This window comes from Acanthochromis polyacanthus, chromosome 5, assembly GCF_021347895.1.
Source record: "Acanthochromis polyacanthus isolate Apoly-LR-REF ecotype Palm Island chromosome 5, KAUST_Apoly_ChrSc, whole genome shotgun sequence".
In the NCBI taxonomy this organism is placed as follows: domain Eukaryota; kingdom Metazoa; phylum Chordata; class Actinopteri; family Pomacentridae; genus Acanthochromis; species Acanthochromis polyacanthus.
This window is the reverse complement of record NC_067117.1, coordinates 18519579-18542389: the sequence shown is the minus strand read 5'-3', so window position 1 is coordinate 18542389 and position 22811 is coordinate 18519579. Positions and strand designations below refer to the sequence as shown.

Here is a 22811-nt window from a genome sequence, read left to right as displayed (position 1 = left end):
TGTTATTGCTGAGCTCAGAGCTGCATCAGACAAATATAATTCTTACTTTGGTGTTTGTCTGTGTCTGACTGGGACATTTCGTCACCTCCTCTCTGAAGTCGACTGCCTTCCGTCTACTTCCCCTCGTCTCGACTCAACCGTTTCATCAAATCTTTAATCATTTTCCTCTTCCTCTATCATCTTTTCTGTGAACCGATATTGTCTGGTGTTTGGTCTCTTAAACTCTGCCTTCCACCTCCTCCTCACCCTCCTCCTCCTCCTGTCCTGTTGACCCCAGTGACTGCAGGGTGAAGCTGTGGAACTATGTGCCAGGTTTGACCCCGTGTCTTCCTCGACGGGTCCTGGCCATCAAGGGCCGAGCCACCAGCCTCCCATGATTGCCTCTTCTCTGCTCACCAACCCTCCCCTCCTCTGGTACTCTCTCTTAACTAATTTCCGCCTCCTTTTCCTTTCCCTTTTTCTTTTTCCTGTTTCTTTACTTAGGTGATACCTGCACTTTTGTCTTTCTGTTTCTATCCCCCATTTCATTTTTGCACTAATTTCCACATGCTTCTCTGTTTAGCTCAGTTTGTCATCTGTTTTTTTTAACTTTCATGATACATTTGCAGACCAGTGCCTCCAACCACTGCCCCCAATGAGACAAAGAGCCTCTCACTGACTGCAAGCGCAGAGCAACTCACAATTCTGCTCTGAATACCAATCTTTTCTTTATGCAAATCGACACCACTCTCATATCTGTTTGTTCAATACATGAGTTCAGCAGCTTTGGGTAGCTAACCTGGCACTCACTGGTCCAACACGTAAATGCTGGTAAACGTCAACTTGCCGTTTTAAGGGATTAAGCAAATGAGCTGATAACTTGTTCATTGCTGAGGATGAGGGGTGCTGGTGGGTGGATTTCGTTACCTTTGGGCGAGTTGTTTCTACGTTAACCTGGCTGTAGCTACATATTTGGTGCTCAGAGTTTTCTCTCTTCTCCTGATAAGAAAGCCATTAGTGTAATTCTCAACATCTTTGGTGGGTGTTAATGAAATATAGCATACTGTCCAGTGTAGCTGGCCAGTACAAGGCGAACTAACACCATGAAAATGTGAAAATTAAATTGTGCAGTCGGTTGAGAGTAACGCCGTAACAGTGGGCAGCTTGATTGGATTTACTTGTTTCAGAATTATGAACCGTACTTCTAAACTTTTCTACGAGGTTGGAGAGATGTTTTGTACTGCCACAGTGGAGAGAGGTCTGTAATGATGTGCGGATGGGCATGTGTGTGTGTGTGTGAGGCGCACTTTGAAGTCAATGTCCTTGCGTTGTCTGATGTGCAATGAGTTGTTTTGAAAGGGATGACTACCTGATTGATGTTCTGTTACTATATCCCTTTGTTGTTCTCCTCCTTGGTTTCCTCTGCTCATAATCCCACCCCTGTTTCTCCTGATCTCCAGCGACAAAACAGTGAAGATCTGGCTGTCAAAGGTGTGGAGGAAGAGGTGAGAACTGAAGTGGCTGTGGTTCCTCTGCCAGGCATCTTGATGCAACTTCAGCCACTGATCTGTGACCTGCTCACTTCCAGCACTGAAAGGTGACACTGAAATCACAGTTTCCAAGGTGATCCAGGAGTTTCTTTCTGTCACAATGCAACACAACAAAGCCGAGGTAAAACATGTAGTTGAAGGGGGGAAAAAAATTTTTGCCTTTGTGATTATTTTTTTTTACTGCTAATTTGAAAGTGCCATTGAGATGTGGTGCTACTTGGAAAAGATAAACTGCATCTGCCTGACTGTGGATACACCAGACAACACAATTTCTCTCTGACATGAAACCTACCACAGCCTGGTATTAAATGAAAAAGTGTCCTTCAATTCGTTCACCAAGGAGTGAGATGAATCTGTTCAGAGACGTGCATTCATGTATCTGATGTTTGAGAAATCAAGGCATGGCCCGAATTTAAATCCAGGAGGAACGCAGACTAACAGCTGGGACTTCTGTTCCTCCAGTCAAGACTGTTTCAGTAGCACTGTGGCTGTTCTGAATCTGAACACAGTGGACAATCACACAGTGTGTTCAACAGACTATTGATGATCTAGAGTTGGACATCACTGGAAAAAGACATCACTTTACATCCTGTTGTTTACTCCAGATTTGCTTCTCTTTACTTCCTCTCATTGAAACTTTATTGAGTTCCACAAGTTGTTTTTTTTTTTTTTTGAATACTGCTTTTGTTAATTTATTATTTTCCCTACCTCAGTTGTTATGGACTTTGACACGAGGTGGGAGGGAACATTTTTACGGGTCTCTATGTACAAACATCTGGTGCTTGACATTTTGAAGTCTTTATTCAATGCCTGGCTCTTCATCTCTGTGTGAATGTGTCCTCTGTGGCACTCCGGCTATCAGACCGTCTGGCTGCTGACCTTGCAAGCAGGAAAGCGCACGTCTAGTAGCACAACTAAGGTAGCACCGGTCCTGGAGGACCTGACTGGATCGTATTATCTACTTTGTAAAGTGCTAACTGTGGCAAAAGCAAGAAACACCCCTGCACACGACATAAACAGTACACACTCCATGTGAGATAGGTACTACACTGAGGCCAAAGTGCCAGATCATTATCTCAACCAACGTACAGTATGTGGCCCATACCTGCCATTTATCCCTCTCACAAATGGTAATAAGAGCCCTTCCAGTTACCTCTGCCTGTTTTCAGCTCCACTCTATCTTTAATGTTAGCGGCAGCGTCTGACTGACCAGCCTTACCGAGGAGTCCACCTCCTTCGCAGCTACTGAACTTTTCCGGAAAGCCAATTTAATTAGAGGTCTCACAGCTCTACCAGCTGCTTTTCAGGCAAGATTACTTGAGTGAAAGTAGGTCATAACTGAGAGGGATTTTTTTTTTATTAAAATCTCAATTTTCTTCCACCCACTATTTGCTGCTATACTTACAGACAGGAATAAAGTTCCTGTGCCCGTGCACTGATGTACAAATCTGTTTATGTGGCAGATTATGTGTGTGGGCACACACATGCATATGCACAAGTTGTGGACACACACAAAAACAAGATTTCAGTGGATGTTTCGGTTGTCCATCTTGCCTGATAGGTCTTGGCATCCCTCACTGTGTTGATTTACTGTCGCTTTTATGAAGCAAATTCAGCACTGCAGCACTCCACTCACATGTGCACATTCATACTCACACCTACAGGTCACAGTTGGCCCTAAAAGTCAACTCAATTATTTTTTTGTTGTCTGATGCTTCTTAATACTGAAAATAGCTTGTATTCACATCACAGTATGAACTTTTCCTGTGCCGCTCTAGAAGCATTTTGAAGCTTCTTGTCAAACAGACGTCGTACTGCTCCAATAAAAACCCAGTTCATGTTTTGTTCATCTCAGCAATATCACTCCTTCTGTTGGAAAAAAACAACAACATTTTGATGATTTAGTGCACTTTTCCTTGTAAAAGACCCAGAGACATATAGTATGTAGTTAATTTAATTGATGCTTGGATCATAAAACAGCATTCATAGTGGCTGAAAGTAGTGAGCGTGCTTTCTATAAACTCTGCTCTAATAAGCGAGTCTGTTCTGCTGCTGTTTCATGTATCCAACATGAGTTTGAAGCTGCTGAAACTCTCCAAAAGCAATTATAAGGGTTTTAGTGTTGTATTTTGGGGATCAGGGTTTGTTGTGAATGCAAATATGTGGATGGGGTTAATTTGATGAAGCATTCTTGGGTGTAATATTTTGCTATGATTAGCAACTCAGGTAAAGGTTGAAGGATAATTTAGTCATATTTTAGTCATCATTTGACCCTTGCTAGCTTTTTGAATCGACCAAATGCCTTGTTTGAGAGATTTTTTTTACTTGGAGAAATATGGTACCATCGATGTTTCATTGCTTTTTTTTTTTTGTAAAATACCCATTTCCATCTTTTGCTTTTGCATTTGAATCCCTTTACTTATTATCTATGTACTGTGCTTCTGTGTACAAAACGTACACATTTTCAAGAACATCTTCCCAATCTGGCCAAAGCTGAAAGTCTTGCAACTCTAAGAAGATGTGCACTGATTTTTTTGACCATAATTACGTGTTTGTGTATAAAATATTGTGTTTGTATAGTGGTTTGCCTATAAAGCTGGAGTGAGTGGTACAAAATGTGGTCAGTGGGGAAATTAACCTCCATAATATAATGGGTTATATTCTTTGACTTCCAGTCCACTGGGCCCCTCACTGTACTCTGTGTATTTATCTGTGCCAATTAGCCAAACTGACCCTGCTCACCAGCTCAGCAGTGTGTTTCATGCGGTAATAATGCTAAGACGGGCTTTATCTCTGCTTTTTTTCTTCCACTTCTTCAGACTCCTGCTTATTGCTAGAGAAGATCTTGTAGTACTGTAGCTTTAGGCACTCTCTGCTGTGCCCTGTGCTTGTACATTTGCTGAAGGATGCATGATGCTAGTGGTGCTGATCGGTTGACGTAGCAGTTCAGTGGGCAAGTCATTGGCTATCTAAATGATGAACACCTGAGTAGATTTACTACCAAAATCTAAGGAGGATGTGGCCATTTGTCTGCTTTCGAAAGCGTTGACAGTTGATGAATTATGCAAAAAAAAAAAAAAGATGTTGCCAAAATGTTGAGTGTGCTTCACAAAATCTGCTTTAGAGTTATTATAGCTACGCAGAAGCCCTAAATTACCATCTGACCTTGGATCAGCCAATTCTAAAGTTGCTCCAACCGCTGAGAAGTGTACTCCAGCCTATGTCAGCACCACTTCATTACTTGATGACATGTAAATAGTTGTGTCATACCTTGTTCAATGTAACAGAAGAGATGCAGCTGAGGTTAACTGGCCTCTTTCCCATCAGCTCGCTTTAGTTTCATCTCTGAAAGTTAGGATTTACATGCACTTTGGAAAACAAACACTGCTGTGAACACTCACCTAGCTGTTTTCCAGATATGTAATAAGCCAAGTTTTAGACTTAGTTTACAAAGAAATGGTTTATGAGTCCTAAACAAGGCTTAAACCGCTGAAATTGTACTGAAAAGATCACATCTGTTTAGATCTACAGTAGGGTTAGAAATCAACAATATTAATGTTTCTGCTGATATAATATGTAAGATAATGGTTAAAACATAAAAAAGACAGTCCCCTGCCTTTAAAGTCCCTTTTTATAGTACTTGAAAATGAGCATTTTCACTTTGGCAGAGCAGCATGTACACCTTTGTAGGCGCTCAGGAGTCCATCCTTATTTCCCTGGTTGACTGCTGGCATTCAGGTGTTGTTCTTAATATTACTGACCACAAACAGGACATATTACTCTATGAAAAATATAATCAGAGACACAAGATGATCCACACATAATCTATTTCTTTTGCAACAATTAAGGAAACATCCTTCTCTTGAAATAACCTTTCACAGAGGGAAATTACCTCATTAAATACACAATTTAGCTTTTAGTGTATTACTTGAGCAATATCTTGATCTGAACCAGGCTATTGGATCGCTGTACCAGGTGATTTTAAGAGTCTGTAGCTATTGCAGCTACTGTAGATTCTTAGAAATCCCCTTTAGCATCTAGTTTCAATGTTGACAGTTTACCTGTTAAAGCTAAAAAACACTTGAACAGCTAATATCTTGGTCTCTCTTTAAAACTGTCCAACAGTGGTGATCCCCAGTGGTAAATTATCATTGCTGCACCTGAGGAAACGACAAATTGACCATTTGCTAAACCTCACTACCCTGAGTTATTGTCAGTACACCGTCAAGCTGCTCGCTCTCACACAGCCCATACATTTTATTGTGGTAGCCTTGGAAATCCCTGTTTCTTGATTTAAAAAATAATCACTTATTAGAGAAGATGTATAAAATAACTGATGAGACTAGATCTAAAATGTTTGGCTAGAGTTGCTCCAGTATAAATTTCCTCTACAAATAAAGATCACGACAGAGCTGCTTGTGTTTGAAATATTAACCTTTGGCTCTTTCCAAATCCAATGGATTTACTTCTGTAGGTAGTAAACTCGTAAGCCATGCCAGCATGCTGTTCTATCCATTCCTTGCACTTATGTAAAGGATGAAAGAGGCATAAAAGTTTGTGAATCCTTTCTATTCTACAATTTTCTACATTTCTGTATAAATATGGCCTAAAACATTATAAGATTTTCACACAAGTCCCAGAAGTAGATAAAGAGAACCCAATTAAGTGAAAGAGACAGGGATATTTTTGTTCCTCAAAAAAACATAATGGTTCAAAAGTGACTTTTGAAGATTTAATTGAACATTTAGACTATATCTGACAGGGATTTGCAATAGTAGGTATTTTATCCTTTTACGTGCACAAAGGTACCATTGTCATTTTCAAACCACCCCCAACAGTAACTACAACAAAAAAAGCAATTTTTCTTCAAGTGAAAAATGACTGGAGAAATTCCTTCACACTAATCAATATCGTTTCTTTCAATCTGCAGCTGAACAAATTTCCAAAATGTTCAGTTGTTTTGTTGATATTACAATCATATTTTAGCCAATTGAAAAGACATTCAGACAGGATACAAAAATCAGCGTTTACCATTCTACCATTGTTTACTGTTCATTCTATGCAACAGTAGAATGATCATATTGGAAGGCTCAGGTAGACTGTTTCATCATATTGAGAAATCCATAGCTTCACAGGCCTGTTATACTCAGTTGTATTTGATGAGCTATAATTAGACAATGACGTTCGGGGGTGTGGTTTAGCAGATGGTTAATTATCTCAAAGCCAAAGGTAAATTATTCACATGCAACAATTTTCCACACAAGACAACAGAACAGGTTGGAGAGTCGAGCTGCCAGTCAAACCGATTGTGTGATTACCACCTTTTCCTTCCCAGCCCGACCACCTTGTGGCTATTAGGCTATACAACCTAAGTAGTCAGCGTCAGCATAAGCCTCCTGCCTCAGCCAACAGGCCTTACTGCCTTATAAAACAGAATGTGAATGTAGGACAATGATAGTCATTCACCTAAAATCCTGAATCTGTACCAGGCGTCTTCTGAGGATTGTAGATTGTCCTACAGATTGTGGAATTCTGTTCTAAGTGAGTTAACGTCTTTGCTCGCTTTATCATTGTGGCTGAAAAGACTTTCAACTTTGCCTCAGGCTGCTGAGGGGATGGGATCCTATTTAGACACAATCTAGAGGGCACGTCACTGCTCTGCTGCATGGCGGTGAATCTCTATCACACACGTCTTCTCTGCAGCTGCTCAAGTAGTTCTTCTCGTAACTACTTCTAGTATGTGACAGCGCCTGTGAAAATACGTACTCATGGGACATAAATGCAGGGTCAAAGGTCATTTGTGCCTTTTATTGCACAGACTACTCCCTCTTAAATGAGTGTAAATGTGTGTACAGTTTTTTTCTAATATATGATAATGTGCATGTAACCAAGCCATGTAAAATATGTTTTGACTGTAAATAGTGTAAATAAATATTTAATGAAGGATCCAATGTTCCCTCGAGAAAATAAATCACCTCAAAACAAATGTTTTTTGTATTGTGTGTGTGTGTGTGATTTTTTTTTTTAAAGCAAAATATCAAAAAAAAAAATCTATATATGCTGGTTTCGGCTTTGAAATATGAAAATGTGGTGTTTTCATCTGTATAAAACAATTATATCAGCATACGTCACATGGATGGCCATTTCTCACTATTTTCTTACATTTTCCTGACCGACTCATCTACCAAGGAAATAATCTGCATAATAACTGATAATAAATATAGTGACAGTGTTGGCCTACATAGTTTGGATCATTATAAAAAAAAATTAAAGTAACTTTTTTAGACGGAATGATGCATGAATGCAAGAAAGAAATTCACTTTTTACTCACTGACTGGGCTTTTTTTGTAATTTTTACCCACCTGTGTGCAAATGACAACACACCTAAAGCTGTCGGAACCAAAAATGATCCTTTACCTCGCAGATAGATGAGGACTGTATTGATTATTCAGGATAAACAGAAACAGGTTGTAGGGAGAAGACAAGTCTACAGAGGGGGGATGTTTTTCATCCAGATGCATTTCTTTCTACTTCAGAAATAGAGATACTGACGCACAACTCGTAAATCTTCATTTCCTTTGCAAACTCTGGTCATTAACTTGTGCTGGGCTGCGCCTGTCCCAGCCACGATCGGAGACACAATCACAGTGATGTACGACGGCCATTAACGCCTCAGAGGAGGCAGAAACTACTTGAAGATGCCAGTCACAACCAACACACACAAACCCGTCACATCCTGGCTGTATGCGCTCCATCTGCTCTCTCTATACAGCAAACTTTTGAAATTTCACTTGAACACCTCCATCTGTTTCATTACATTACGACGTTCCGCTAAGTTTGTTCTCACTTGCCGATCCATCAGTCTCGGCCCAGCAACACCAACCACCTTGTAACTATAAAAAAAACAATGTAAGATTCATCCAAATACCCTCAAAGCAAATGTCCTATATTATAATATGGTGCATATAACTCCAGTATCATGTCAGTGAGTCAACTGATCAGGAATAGTCTGTGTGGATATGAGACTTGTTGACATTAATGCAGTTTGCTGATCCATTCATCGAACATCAACATCAGGTCAAAATTAATATGTCCAATGCTTTGGTTTACAGTGCAATTAACCTGCAAAACTGACATTTCTTGCAAGCCTCAATTATACTTTGTATTTTATGCTAGTTAGCAAATGTTACCATGTTAACAAACAGCACTGTAAGGATGCTATCAGTGGCTTTTCACTTATTGTATCACTTGGTCCAAGTGAAGCCTCACAGGATGAGCAGCAGTAGTCCAACATCCCCAAGTCTTAGATTTAGACTAGATTTATATTAAAAATGACATAATATTCCTGAGCAATGCACTAACTGATTCCATTAGTATGAAAGGATAACACTTGTAGTACTACACTGCTGTTCCTCTCAGCTTTGTAGAGCGATTCTAAGTCAAAACTCTTCAAAAGTCACCGCACGTTACCACTGCGGCACCAGTTGACAGATGGACAAAGTTAACGAGTAGCTGGTGGAGCATTAAGTAGCCAAAACGGTGCTAAAAGGTGAACATTTGCCCTATTTTTGAGAGCAAAAGTGAAAAATAAATGTCCATTTTGCCCCATTTACAGTCTGGCAGATGTACAAAAGATGTAACTGAACTAAACAGATGATATAAGATGTTAGTGTTCTGTTAATAATTGGGTTCTGCTGCTGTATGTTGAGGCTGCACAGTGGTGTACTGGTTAGCACTTTTGCCTTGAAGCAAGAACATCCCTGGTTCAAATCCCGGGCTGGGATCTTTCTGCATGGAGTTTGCATGTTCTCCCTGTGCATTTTCTCCGGATACTCCGGCTTCCTCCCACAGTCCAAAAATATGCTGAGGTTGATTAATGACTCTAAATTGCCCGTAGGTGTGAGTGTGCGTGTGCTTGTTTGTCTATATGTGTGGCCCTGCGACGGACTGGTGACCTGTCCAGGGTGTCCCCTGCCTTCGCCCGAGTCAGCAGGGATGGGCTCCTGCGGCCCTAGTGAGGATAAAGCGGCGTATAGAGAATGGATGGATGGATGCTGTACATTGGCTAGCAAAATCAGTTAAAGCAGGCTTAGTAATAAAAGTAAAAAGTGTTCCAACTGCTCATGAAATTCAGTGATTTTTGACTTGTAAATTATCCTCCAGCTGAAAAGTGAATTACAGGTTTGTAAAAATATTCCCAAAGCTGAGTGACAAGGAAATTTACTCCTTTCACACATTTTTCTTTTTTTGACTAAATACTTTAATCATTCCCTTAAAGCCTGTATAATCACACTGCTCTCGTGGCCATGAACAATGACAGAAATTATCCTGTGATGAATGTAGATGGAAACGTGGAAAGGACAATAAATGTGCAGCAGATGCGTATTAGTTGTAAAAACCCAACATATAGAGCTTGAATAGAAGACGGATACGCATGTGGAGAGCAACACCTGAAGAATCTCTCCTATGCAGTGGAAAAACCTTGAAAGAAGATACAGGTAATAACAGTGGAAATACAGCTTTTATAGAGCATGATTGACATTTGAGGCCATCACCTTATTTACCCTACATAAATTTGCACTTAGAGGGAGAGAAATAAATGAGAGGCACTCTGAGAGACAGTCACAAACACATTCAGGGCATGGATGGAATGACATGAACTCAAAGAGGATTTTAAAGCTGAGGGAAGTAATAAACTTCTTCAAAACAAGCCCCACTGTTTCCCAGATACACACAGCGAGCATCTGCACCACCGCTGAACAAAGCCTCGGACTATCAACCAAACAGCACAGTCTAATCCCATTATACGCTCCCTCTTTGAGTCCGGCTTTACACACACTACACACACTCTATGTGACCAGGCTTAACCACATCAGAGGGACTCAGTCATTCATGAACACGGGACGATAATTAAAAAACACAATACTGGATTTTTTTTTCAAAGTGATTGTAATAATTAGGTTTTTGTGGGAGCTTTTTTGTAGAAGGCAGTGTTCATGACTGTATAATGTGTTATTTATTTTATTAATTGACAGATCAGTTCCTTTCATGTAGGTATCCAGGAGTTATGATGAAATCTCTCCTGGTAAGTCGGTGACACATCCAGTTGTTCAGTGTAATGTCTGGGAAATGAGGAGCCAATCAGCTCAGTCGCTTCATAAAGTCTGCAGCAATTTGCTCCCATATTAGCGCACAGAATGCAATTACAATTCAGAGATGGAAAAATTATGAAGTGTCTTTTTATTAGATTCTTGGATAAAGGAATCATTTCACGTTAGAGAAATATGCTTGTTTGAGTTCAGTGAAAGGATTCAATTCAATTCAATTTTATTTATATAGCGTCAATTACAGTCAAATTGTCTCAAGACGCAAGACGTGATGAGCATCACCCTTGCATCTGTTTAGTAGTTAGACTAGTAGGTAAACTCAGAGATTTCAGGTATCAGAAGGTGGTTTTCAACTTTCTTTGTTAACTTTCTGCTTCAACTTTAATGCCCCATCCACACGAAGACAAAACCAGGCTGGATGCTCCTAAAACTGGCCGGACGAATCACCATGAAGTGTAGAGTCAGAAGGCGGGCGTAACGAAGTGACAACAGAGGCGCGACGATTCTGACAGAAACAACCGGCGCACAATAAACAGTTATCTTTCGACTCGGCTTTGGCCACAGCCCTTAAAGATTTGAAGCTAAAATTCAACTTGAAAGATAAACAAAGGACGGCACTGAAGTGTTTCATTGAGAAGAAAGACGTATTTGGACTTATGCCAACGGGATATGGCAAATCCTTAATATGCCAGTTGGCTCCGCTGGTTGGGAAGCTAATGGGACTTAGCCACAATCCGCCGGTGCTCTAGGAACTACGTCAGCCTATTCGTTGCATTGATTGGTTGTACACCTACCCAATTCCTGCAGAGGGATTTGATAGACAACCTTTTAGCCCGCCTCCCTCCCTGTTGAGCGTGCCTAGACCCTTGTGCCTTCAGAAACATGGGTCTAGCGTGGCTAGGCTAGCTGTTAGCACTTCCTGTCAAGCCGATGATTGGTTGAGGCAGCATCACATGACCAGTAACTTCAAAAAACTACACCTAAGACAATTATGCCTCCTGGAGGCCTGGTGGTTCAAACAAATAAGTGAAAGTTGCAATACACTCCCCGCCTGGCATTATTATAAAATGCCACAATACCTTATGTACAGAACATATTAATATCTGACCTCCTGGAGACAACAGAAGGATACATTCTGAGATGGGCCTGGAGAAAGTCTTATTTAATAAATAAATAAAGTCAAAATAAGACTTTCTCCAGACCCCTGTCAGAGTGTATCCTTGAGATGCTGATAATATTGTTGGAATGTGTATTTATAGTTGCCATGATGTATTTGCAGTGTTGTGAGTGTCAGTCTGTTATTACGTTTACAATAATAGTCGCGGAGCTCTGGAGCTTTCTCTTCACATCGTCTTCAACCTGGACTCGTTTGGTCGGGAGCATGTGCAACAAACATTTGAAAATTGCACTTTAACATCAAATGACACTGAAGTTTAACCTCTACATAAATGAGACCAAGTCTGGATGTGCGGCTCTGTCATTAACTCCTAAGTTTAGGGAAAGTTCAAACAGAAGAGGACAGTTCAAGATAAGACTTGACAATAAGCTTATTTTGAACAAACATCTCAGACTTCTGAGCTTCAGTACCTCTAGCAAGATATTTGAACAACAGGCAACTCAAGAGATCCAGAAGTTGTAGAGAGTTAGCTTTAGCTGAGCCATATATATTTTCCAAGCACTGAAAGACAGAAAGGCCTGTCGTCACTAGCTTTAGAGGAGAGGGTTTTATTATCCATCTTATCTGCGGTGCAATTTAAATGTAATAACTATTGTGTTCATCATTACTTTGGACATATTCTGGGAGTTTATTTTTCCAATCTACACTGCAGGAATACGTACTACAACATGTGAATCAGTCATTAAACAATGTTAACAACTAGAGAGTGGATTTACTGTTTTCTCTACTTTAACTTCAGAGACTCGGCAGATATTCAGGACTACTGACAACACAGAACCTTAAACGTTACTGTTTTAATCACATTTAAGTTTTCTAAACGTTACATTAATGTGAACCAGCGTCTCCACTGACAGTTTTATTAACTAAATGTACCACATTACAATTACACATCACACCTCAGCTGTTTACATGAAACACAATACAAACATCGTTAGCTTAATGCTACATTAGCTTTAATCAGGCTACGACTGAGGAGCTAGCTCAGTTAGCATTGCTTGAATTAAAGCTAATATTTACTGGATGCTAACTCTTCTCTGGTCAACACACGCACAGAAATAAACTCCCCCAACATCTGGAGTGCATGGCACACATTATATCTGACACTACAGGTGTTTAAAAAGTGCATTAAAAGCAGCACCTATACGAAAATAAACACTTACCGACCAATCAGAGTCCTTTCAGTGTCTGCTGGTAGAATCAGCTGAATGTCAAAAACTGGCTAAAACAAGCCAACAGGCAAAAAAAGAATGCAGAGTCTCAGCTGTCTCCTCCATAGGACCTGTCATTCATTCCAGACCAGACTGTCAATCAAGTAACCCCGCCCCTGGCTTCGCAAAACTTTAACGCTCTATAAAAAAAATCAGTATTGATTTATTTTATACAGAGCCCTATGGAGCCCCTAAGGTGTCACAGAGAAAAATATATATAAATCGACCATGAAAACCTACGAAAAAAAATTATATACAGTCTATGCACCGTACTTCGTTTGGCTCCACATTTGCTAATGACCACTTCCAGTCTCAGAAAATAAAAAAACAGACCTTTTTTCGTTTCTGTCTCTTACTGATTTTATTTTCTTGTTATTCTAAATATAAAATGAAAATCTAAGCATTTTTTAAAAATTGGTATATCCCTTTTTGATCATGAAAAAGAAAAATGCCTTGTATTTCAATTTTAATTTTGTATTTTAAAACAAAAATCAAATAACCACAGTTGTTTTTGTTTTTCAATACCCATTTCAGAACAGGGATCATAAAATGAGTCATTTTTTGTGCCAAACAAGACAGGCTGTCCATTAAATAGACAGTTTCTCACAGTTATTGACAACTGCAGATGAAACATCACTTTTATGGAAACATCACAAAAGCATTGTTTCACAAAAGAGCAGATGCATTTAGTAATTTACATTCACATTTGCACCCACTTTCCCTTCATCTCCATGCTGCTTATGATCCTATCTCTCACTCCGTCTTCTTCTTCTTCTTTGATTCTTTGCCTTTTGCAGGCTGCTTTGTCTCTCTCCATGGGAGGAAGTTGTAGGAGACCAGAGCTGTGATGAGGAAAGTCGCCATGCCAGTGTATGAACCAATTACCAGACAGAGTGGCTGTGCCAACACAAACAGACAGAACACATTCATTGATGCCCGGTCGTTCAGCTCCACCTGATCATCCTGTGAGGCTTTCATGACTCCAAAGAAATACATCAGTGCCACGGCTGGATAGAAAGCCAGTTCCTGTATCATGATGACAATGAGGAACTCCCACGCACCGGAAAGCCTTTGGATTTAACATACACACATGTTGGACAGTAGTTTGTGAAGCCCACTTGAGTAATGACTTAGTATTTCTTTTAGTATTTTCAGAGATACACTTACCCAGATACAATTTAAACTTGCTCCCAAACAGAAACACCTCTGAAGTGTGAAGGTGGATGTGACAGAAAAACAGACTTAGACCTTTGAGCCTTCATAACAACAGTCCTGTCAAACATTATCCACCTACTGTGCTCCTTATCAGGAAAGTTGTTACCATCACGACATAATCTGGTGTTGTTTTTTTTCCTTTCAGATAAAGAACATTATTATATACTAGATCTAACAAAAGCAATTATACTTTGCTTTCACAAAAGCTACAAATAGCATTCCTCAACAGCTCTTAGAACATGTCTGAGTGACCTTCGTCTTCAGCTCGTGGATGAGTTGATCGACACGAACTGTGCGACATGTAATAAATGATGTTGTAAAAACCTGAGCTGTTCTTTCACTTAGAGAACACTTTAGATTTTTTTCACATTTGTGTCATCTGAAATAAGAGCCTTCAATCACACAAAGGGGAGAAGTATTTGTTTTCTTGAATGTAAACTTAAGCCTTGGAATGGTTTGACATGTTGTGACTTACACTAAGTTTCTTTCTAGTAGACATTTACAGTATATGACAAGATTGATGCCGCCCTCATGTCTGTACGGCAAATACAAAGCTGCTACCAAAAGACAGCATCATCGAAACAAGATGAAACAGCTAGTCTGCCTCTTCTAAAAATGAGCTCATTCTAAAGTCCAGAAATTTACACACTATACAGCTTTTACATGCTGGAACTATTTCTTGACTTGGCTAAGTGAAAAATGCAAAAAATAAAAATGAATAAGGACACATTGTATTTTTGGTCTATTATGCATAAAAACTACATTTTGGTTGGACTGGAATTATCGTTTGTAGAGACATACTTTCAGTCCGTAGCTGAGTGCATAATCTTTCAGTTAGTAAGATTCAAGAGCTAAGATAAAGCTAGCTGTTTCTCCTTGCTTCATACAGCACATTGATCACAGAAACAAAACTGAATACACCTGTAGTCTATGCATATGATTCTAAAACTTTCTTACTCATTTACTGATGGACGTTGTCTGCATGTCTGCATTATGGATCCAAATGGAAAAGAATTGCCAGTGATGACAGACAGAGAGAGGAGGCTGCACCAGGCCTGAAGTACCGCATTTAATTACCTCCGCCAGGAGGTTATGTAATCATCGGAGTTTGTTTGTCTGTTTGTCTGTTAACAGCATAACTCAAAGTCATGGACGGATTTTCACCAAATTTTTACAGAATGTCCGGAAGAGCAAAAGTAACAATCGATTAGATTTTGGAGATGATCCGGATCACCGTCTGGATCCAGGATTTTTTTGAAGGACTCTGTACAATTGAGAGATGACAGACAGACAAACAGATGGCCTGGCGGAGGTGTGCGCTCTCCTAGTGCTTTTCTAGTTTATCAATAATTTGCCAATAAAAATAAGTACAGATACTGAACCTCGGCCCTAGTGTCAATATATCTTCTCTGGTTGGCCTCAAACCTTAACCTTTTTGCCCCCTTAGGCAACTCTTCAATAATTATTCTGAGCTACATGAAAGCTACTCGACTAACATGAAATAGTTCCCCAACAACGAAGATACATAAACAAAAGATAATAAATGATAACCGAAGAGCTCACGATTGTTCTTACTTTCACCATCTTCCACCAGGGCACTATGTGTGTCTGTTCTGGTTGTGTTTTGCAGGTGCTGAACGGAGGGTCATCAGCTGCCTGAGCCACACCTGGGCCCACTGTGCTCTGTCCTATAAAAACCTCCCTCACTTTGCCCTCTCGCTCTTTCACCGTGACAGGAGCTGCCCTTCTCCATGGCAAACACAGCAGCAGCATGGCTTTGTTTTTGTCAAAAGATAGACACACATCCATTGACACACATCCATGCATGATCTGCATTGTTCATATGCTGATACCTACACTTGATACAGTTTGATACACATTTTCATTCATTTCTGGGTAAAATAAACATATTTTGTAGCCATCAACTCATTGTTGCTCTCTTGATCGGAACTGTGACAGATTTTGCCAAGCATACAGGAAAATCAATGACAGACAAAAAGTCAGTAGAAAGACAGAGTTGCAGCAGTAATCAGGAGGCACAAATTAAAACACTAGCACTAATCAGAGCCACAGTAGCCATCCTCCTAAAATGATACACAAACAGTGTTAAGGACATAAAGTCATCATGCATCAACCTCTATGGACACTAGCTGAGGAAAAAAAAAAAAAAAACTTTGCTTCCTATTTGATGCAAAACTGCCTGATGAATGTTGGGAGCACAGTGTTTGGTCAGATGAGACCAGATGGACCAGAGGCTCAGATGGGGTCCAGCATGTTTGGTGTGAAGCTGGCCAGGACTGCCACAGTGAATTCATCCCGACAGTGAAGCACGAGGTGGGAGTGCGATTAAACGGGGCTGCATGAGTGAAAGGTGACACCAAGGAGATGACTCCTAGTCTCCAGTAGCTTGGCAAAGCAGGAATATTACAGCATGATACTGATTCAGAGCGCACTGCCAAGATCACACAAGGGTTTCTACAGAAGGAAAAAATGTGAAAACTACGACCTGGTCATGTACGTCACCAGGCATGAATCTCAGGAATAATTTAAATTACTGAAAGGGGATAGAAATCTGAGTAAGTGATATTACACCTCTGCATATTTCTGAAAACTAGCAACTATTTCAAGTAGTTAGGTAAAGTAGCTCATGTCATTTCAGGATCTGTACATCATTTAATATTAAAGCTGTTGGTTGATTTATGGTGACTTAGTCTGAAGTGTTAATTTGACACACTTGCTTATTCATTTTCATATGGATCCATTTTGTTTTATTATTGACAAAACTACAGCCGCATAGGGGCTTTTAGGGTAATAATACGCAAGTAAATGTAATGTGTAATTGTGCAATCATCTGTGACACTGAGCAAAATGCTCCTTCTGGATGTTTTCGAAAGTTCCCCATGGAAACTTTGCCGTTTGGGAGTTTTTTGCTGCTCAGTCTGGCATCGTTTTCGTTTCATTCTCGGCATTTAAACTCAGTCACAGAGCGTTCTTATATTCATAAAGAGCTAATCCCACTCAACATATGCTTCACTGGTAAAAGCAGAGAGGAGCACAGCATCCAGGCAGCATCCCCAGAGAACTCAGTGGTGAACTTCACGCAGAAAAACTGCTGCACCATTAAAACTTTTAGATAAGTAGCTGCAAGTGGTAAATCAAGAAGTTCATAATTAATTTGAGAGCTTGTGTTACGTACTGTAGACCTGCTCAGGAAAAGTGTGGCTATTCTTATTACTGTGTTGCCCGTGGCTCTAATGCAGCAGCGAGTTCTTTGAATCCCTACAGCTGCAGCAGGGAGGGAGTGCTGGGCTGTTCACCAGCTAATCAGCCACCCAGGCTGCCGTAGTGGCCTTCCATTAATACTGCATATGTGTGTGTCTTTCACTCTGTTTTGTCAGTCTCAGAGCAACAATTCTGAAAAGATTTTGTTCTGATGTTTGCCACCTCAGGAGCGGTTTGATTCTGGATTAAATCGCTGGCCCACAGGAGCAGGATTACACCCTGGGAAAGAACATGTGGCCCTTTTGAACTGGGTTTATCAAACCCCATCCTTCTCTGCAGAGGACAAGCGAGGGACACACTTGCTTCTTGCAGAAAGAAAGCGAAAGCAGCCAGTTTTGATCCAGTTCAAGCATAAATCGGAGGTCACTAGTGTTCACTTAAGCTGTACCAAATGGCTGCTATTTTAATAATTTACAAACACAGAATGCTGCTGCACTATAAATCTGCTTCCAGTGCTGTTCGGCGCTAACTTACTCTTAATCAGGCTCTCTGATGGCGAGCAAAAAGTACAATCACCCAGACATTTGTGGTGATAGTTGCACATAATTTATTTTATTTGTAGCATGTTTTGTATTACAATAAAGTGGATGTAGCTAATGGATAGATGGATGCTTTAAACTGTGCAAGTGTATATCTAGTAAACAAGACTGTTCATGCACTGTATTAGCCAAAGTAGGGGTGTTATTCACAACTGACGACAACCGTGATATCTAAAAAGTCAAATATTGATATCATGTCAATGTTACAAATGTGATAATATCATAATTAATCCAGCAGCATCTGTCTGGTTGACACTCCAACATAGGAACAACATACAGTAGAGTTACAGTCACAAACTTTCCTCCTCAAAAGATACACAATAAAAAAGTCAAGCATGAACTTATTTATTTATTTATTTTTATTAATTTACCTAAAAAATATTCTATAATCATCATGATAAAATTGTAATAGTCATTTTTTGGGGCACAACAATTGTAATGTAAAAATAGATAGATATTATGATATTATGGCAGCCCGAATCTAATATTCCCATCTTAAATTTTAATGTAGCTACCAGCGGAAGTTTGGAATACGCCAAAAGAGTTCAACAAAAATGCAGTTCTTGAAAATTCAAAATGTTTAACCTCAGCACATAATATTAAACAAAGTCTTTTAAAAAAAATTATTTCATGTTTCTACATGTCTCAGAAAGACCTACAAAGCCGATAGCTGATTATCAATAGATCGATTGGTAATCAAAGACTTTGTGTGATGCTGAGGCAGACAAAGATAAAAATGAGAGATGTTGGAGTTGGCAGAACGAATATTCACATTTAAAATGTGAATATTCTTTATGTATATATACACACATATACTGTATATATACATATACAGTATATGTGTGTATACACATATACTGTATATGTGTACATACATACATACATATCCTCCTTCACCAACAAATACCAAAACAGGCTCCAGAAAAGAAATAATGGTCAAGATGTGGGAGATATTTCCATAAGAAATAAAACATAACGGGCTGCACAGTAGTGTAGTTGTTAGCATTTTTGCCTTGCAGCAAGAAGATCCCCAGTTCAATTCCCAGCCTGGGCCTGGGATCTTTCTGCATGGAGTTTGCATGTTCTCTCTGTGCATGCCTGAGTTTTGTCCGGGCACTCCGGCATCCTCCCACAGTCCAAAATATGCTGAGGTTAATTGATCACTCTAAATTGCCCGTAGGTGTGAATGCGAGTGTGATTCTTCATCTGTATACAGTATGTAGCCCTGTGACAGACTGGCGACCTGTCCAGGGTGTCCCCTGCCTTCGCCCGAGTCAGCTGGGATAGGCTCCAGCACCCCCCGCGACCCTAGTGAGGATAAAGCAGTGTATAGAGGATGGATGGAATAAAATATAACAATTTCCTGAACCACTGGAGGCATATTGTGCATTACACAACTGCATTACCCTCAAATAAACAACCTCTTAGCAGCCACACTATTAATTCCGGCAATTAAGTGGTTCGTTGATACAAAATTTTAGACAACTTAAAGGTCTTGTGTCACAGTCTAACTAAAACCACTAACATACCGGTATTCTCCAAATAACTGCTTGGAAAAGGTTTAAGATTGGACATTCAAAATGTACTATTATGTGAATTTTGTTGTGTTTCTTTTTGAACTTGTGCTAAAACAATGGGAAAACAAGATCAGAGGAGTAAGCAAATGTCATTATTTTCCAGGTTGGTGGGAAAAAACACATATATTGTTGTAAGGAGCTTCATTTGCTTGACAGGGCATTTGTTTGTTTTTGCATAATTGCTTCCAGAAAGGCGATATTTTTGGACAGCCTGACGCAAGTAAGAATAAACACAGTAATTAGTGCTTAGAAAACTGCAGGAAGCTGAGAGAATAGGATGGAGAAGGAGGAGAAGGGACATTTGAATCCCCTATGGTGTTATTAATGTCACTGGCAGTACATCGCATTGACCACCTCCTGGTCCGATGCAGTTGGATGGAAATAGTATTTAAAGGAGAAATCCAGGGTTTTGTCTGTGTTTGCTATTGATCAGTTGAGAAGCTGATATCGTAGATATAAATAAGCACAGCCTTTGTTCCTTCACACATGGCACCAAGCTTCCTACATGGTCAAATCAAGATATATTATAATCTATAAGGAGTTTGATAAAATCTATTTGATGCTGCCAGACACAAAGTCATCCAAAAGAGTCCATGCATTCAGTTTTCCAGTGTTAATGAGTAGGAATTCTTCTGTTTTTGTTTTTTTGACTTGTTCGCAGCTGATTGGAGCGTATTTGTTACAGAGCTAATCCCAGTTTTACTTTTTTCTTTTTGCTGTGACTGATGACTTTGACTGATTGAGCACAAGCATATAAAAAATGGGTTGCATAAAGAGCCGACACAGATCTACAATCCTACATTAATTTTTGAAAAAATGCTGTTTATCAGTAACCTGGGGGCAAAACATTGCTCAGTTTCAATATCAGTCCCCCTGCAGTGCCATGTGTCTTAAGATCAAAGGAGATGGAAATAGATATATGCAGGAATTTAATTTGATAGTTGGAGTCCCACTTTGTAAGAATATATGTGTAAAACGTAGCCTTATTGCATGCTTAAATTTCTGATACCGCAGGCTACTACTCAAGGCAAAATAGATGTTGTGAAGGTCTTCTTTCTTCCTTTTCTGCACTTTTTTGTCCTCTGGCCCTGCTCCTGCCAACCCACTCTGTGGAACATCTGCAATAACATGCTCACCCACACTAAACAGCAAACCCTTAAAATACATGAATCATCCTGGAGAGAAAGGGGTGTGTATGTAGATGTGTGCCTCTTTATCTCTGTTTATGGGCCGTTCAGTGACATATGAGAAAATAATTTGTTTTTATAAGTGCATATGAGCGTCTAAGAGAATGATTGTGTGTGTGTGTGTGTGTGTGTGTGTGTGTGTGTGTGTGTGTGTGTGTGTGTGTGTGTGTGTGTGTGTGTGTGTGTGTGTGTGTGTGTGTGTGTGTGTGTGTGTGTGTGTGTGTGTGTGTGCCCAGGTTCTGGCTATACTTGTGGGGACCAAATGTCCCCACACCAATAGGAAAACCAAAAAACATGTCATTTGTGGGGACCTCATTTGGGTCCCCACAAATAGAAACAGTGTTTTCTTGGCCATGAAAAAAGTAAAAGTGCAAAAACGTTTCTTTAGGGTTAGGCATTGTTTTGGTCTGGGTTAAGGTTAGGGTTAGGGTAAGGGTTATAGGGGTTAGATATGAATGGGAGTCAATGGTATGTCCCCACAATGATAGAAAAACACAGTGTGTGTGTGTGTGTGTGTGTGTGTGTGTGTGTGTGTGTGTGTGTGTGTGTGTGTGTGTGTGTGTGTGTGTGTGTGTGTGTGTGTGTGTGTCTGATCCTGAGCTGGAGGGCTGTGTGGGCAGAAGCATCCTGTGTCGGTGTAAATTGATTTCCAGAATCCAGACGCTAGGTGCTCTTTGGAAGAAAGAGTTGTGTGCTTCTGCACCCATTTATGAAAGAAGGTAAAATGGTTTGTGGCTGCATGCGTCTGTGTGTGTTTTAAAGTGAGAAAGAAGGAAAGGAAAACAGAGAAACAGACAGAAGAGGTACAATGACGCATTAAATCTCTGTTTCCGTATTGGCCAAAAAGTAGTTTTACGAGTAGGTGAAAAGCGATTTCTTTTGTGATGCAGCCAGAAATCTTTGGGAAACAGCTGGTTACTTGTTTATTCATGACCACCAGTGTTAATGTGCATTTCATATAGATGTGTGTAACTCCTTTGTTTATTCATGAGAAGAGACAGAGAGAGAGATGTGGAGTGTCAGAACAAGTGAGATAAACAGCGAAGGAAACACACACACGCACACGGACACGCACATGGACACACATGCACACGGACACGCACACACACACACACACACACACACACACACACACAGCTTGCATTTAGGAACTGTAGTTATCCAAAAAATGACAAACCCATCACTTTCTTGGCAGGCGGTAGCACCAATTTAGCATATTCATTACAATGTGGTTTACAGGGCAGGTTTTAGCTTCATACAACAGACTAATGATGGATGGTGGACATTAAATCTTTAGGTAATTCCCTCCCTGTAATGAATATTGATTTTAAATCAACGTGCATGAACACATTTTAATTGGTAACTGCATTTCTTGAAACGCCGCACCTGCCAATTTCTTCACAGAAAACGACACACAGAGACGGTTGCAGATCATGTAGAACTCCAAATCTAACAATTTTTGCTTTTTACACATCTGACTGAATGTAAAGGTATTGGTCAGTGGGTTCCATACAGGTATCAGTTGAGACATTTCTGAATTCATCTCCTGTTTGTTCTTCATTATGGAGCTCAGTGGCTCTGGGAGCTGTCCAGAACTGTGGTGCTGAAGTCTTGGTTTCTCTATAATGGATCTCAACATTTCTGTCTGTGTTATTCCCTCTCAGACTGACTCATGAAAAGGAAGCAGTTCAGGTAAAATGGTCCAATATTATACAAATAAAAAGTAAAGAAACGGTGAACCAAAATTTGTGCAGCAGTATTCTGTTTTCCTACTTCCTCAGCAACTTGTGCACAGAGCCTTATCGACATCAGCTATAAAACCTCATCTTTAAGGCTATGTGTTGAGTTTAAAGGCTTCATTTTTTCGACCACGCTTCGAAAAAAACAGTCCTAAATAGCCTTCTTAATAACATCAGTGTTCGCTGTGACAGACACGGACACACACACTCTGAGTGAAGAGCACACAGGATGTTGCAGGGTGACAACAGCA

The 22811-nt window shown here is 40.0% G+C and overlaps 1 protein-coding gene across 1 annotated transcript in view; it reads left to right on the top strand.

Annotated features, from left to right (window-relative positions):
- kif21b (kinesin family member 21B) overlaps positions 1–7515 on the top strand; it is a 75681-nt gene extending 68166 nt beyond the window's left edge. Inside the window, 1 exon segment of the mRNA XM_051948174.1 lies at positions 1440–7515. Coding sequence (XP_051804134.1) covers positions 1440–1488 — 49 coding nt within the window. The 3' untranslated portion in view covers positions 1489–7515.
- Positions 7516–22811: the final 15296 nt, after the last annotated feature.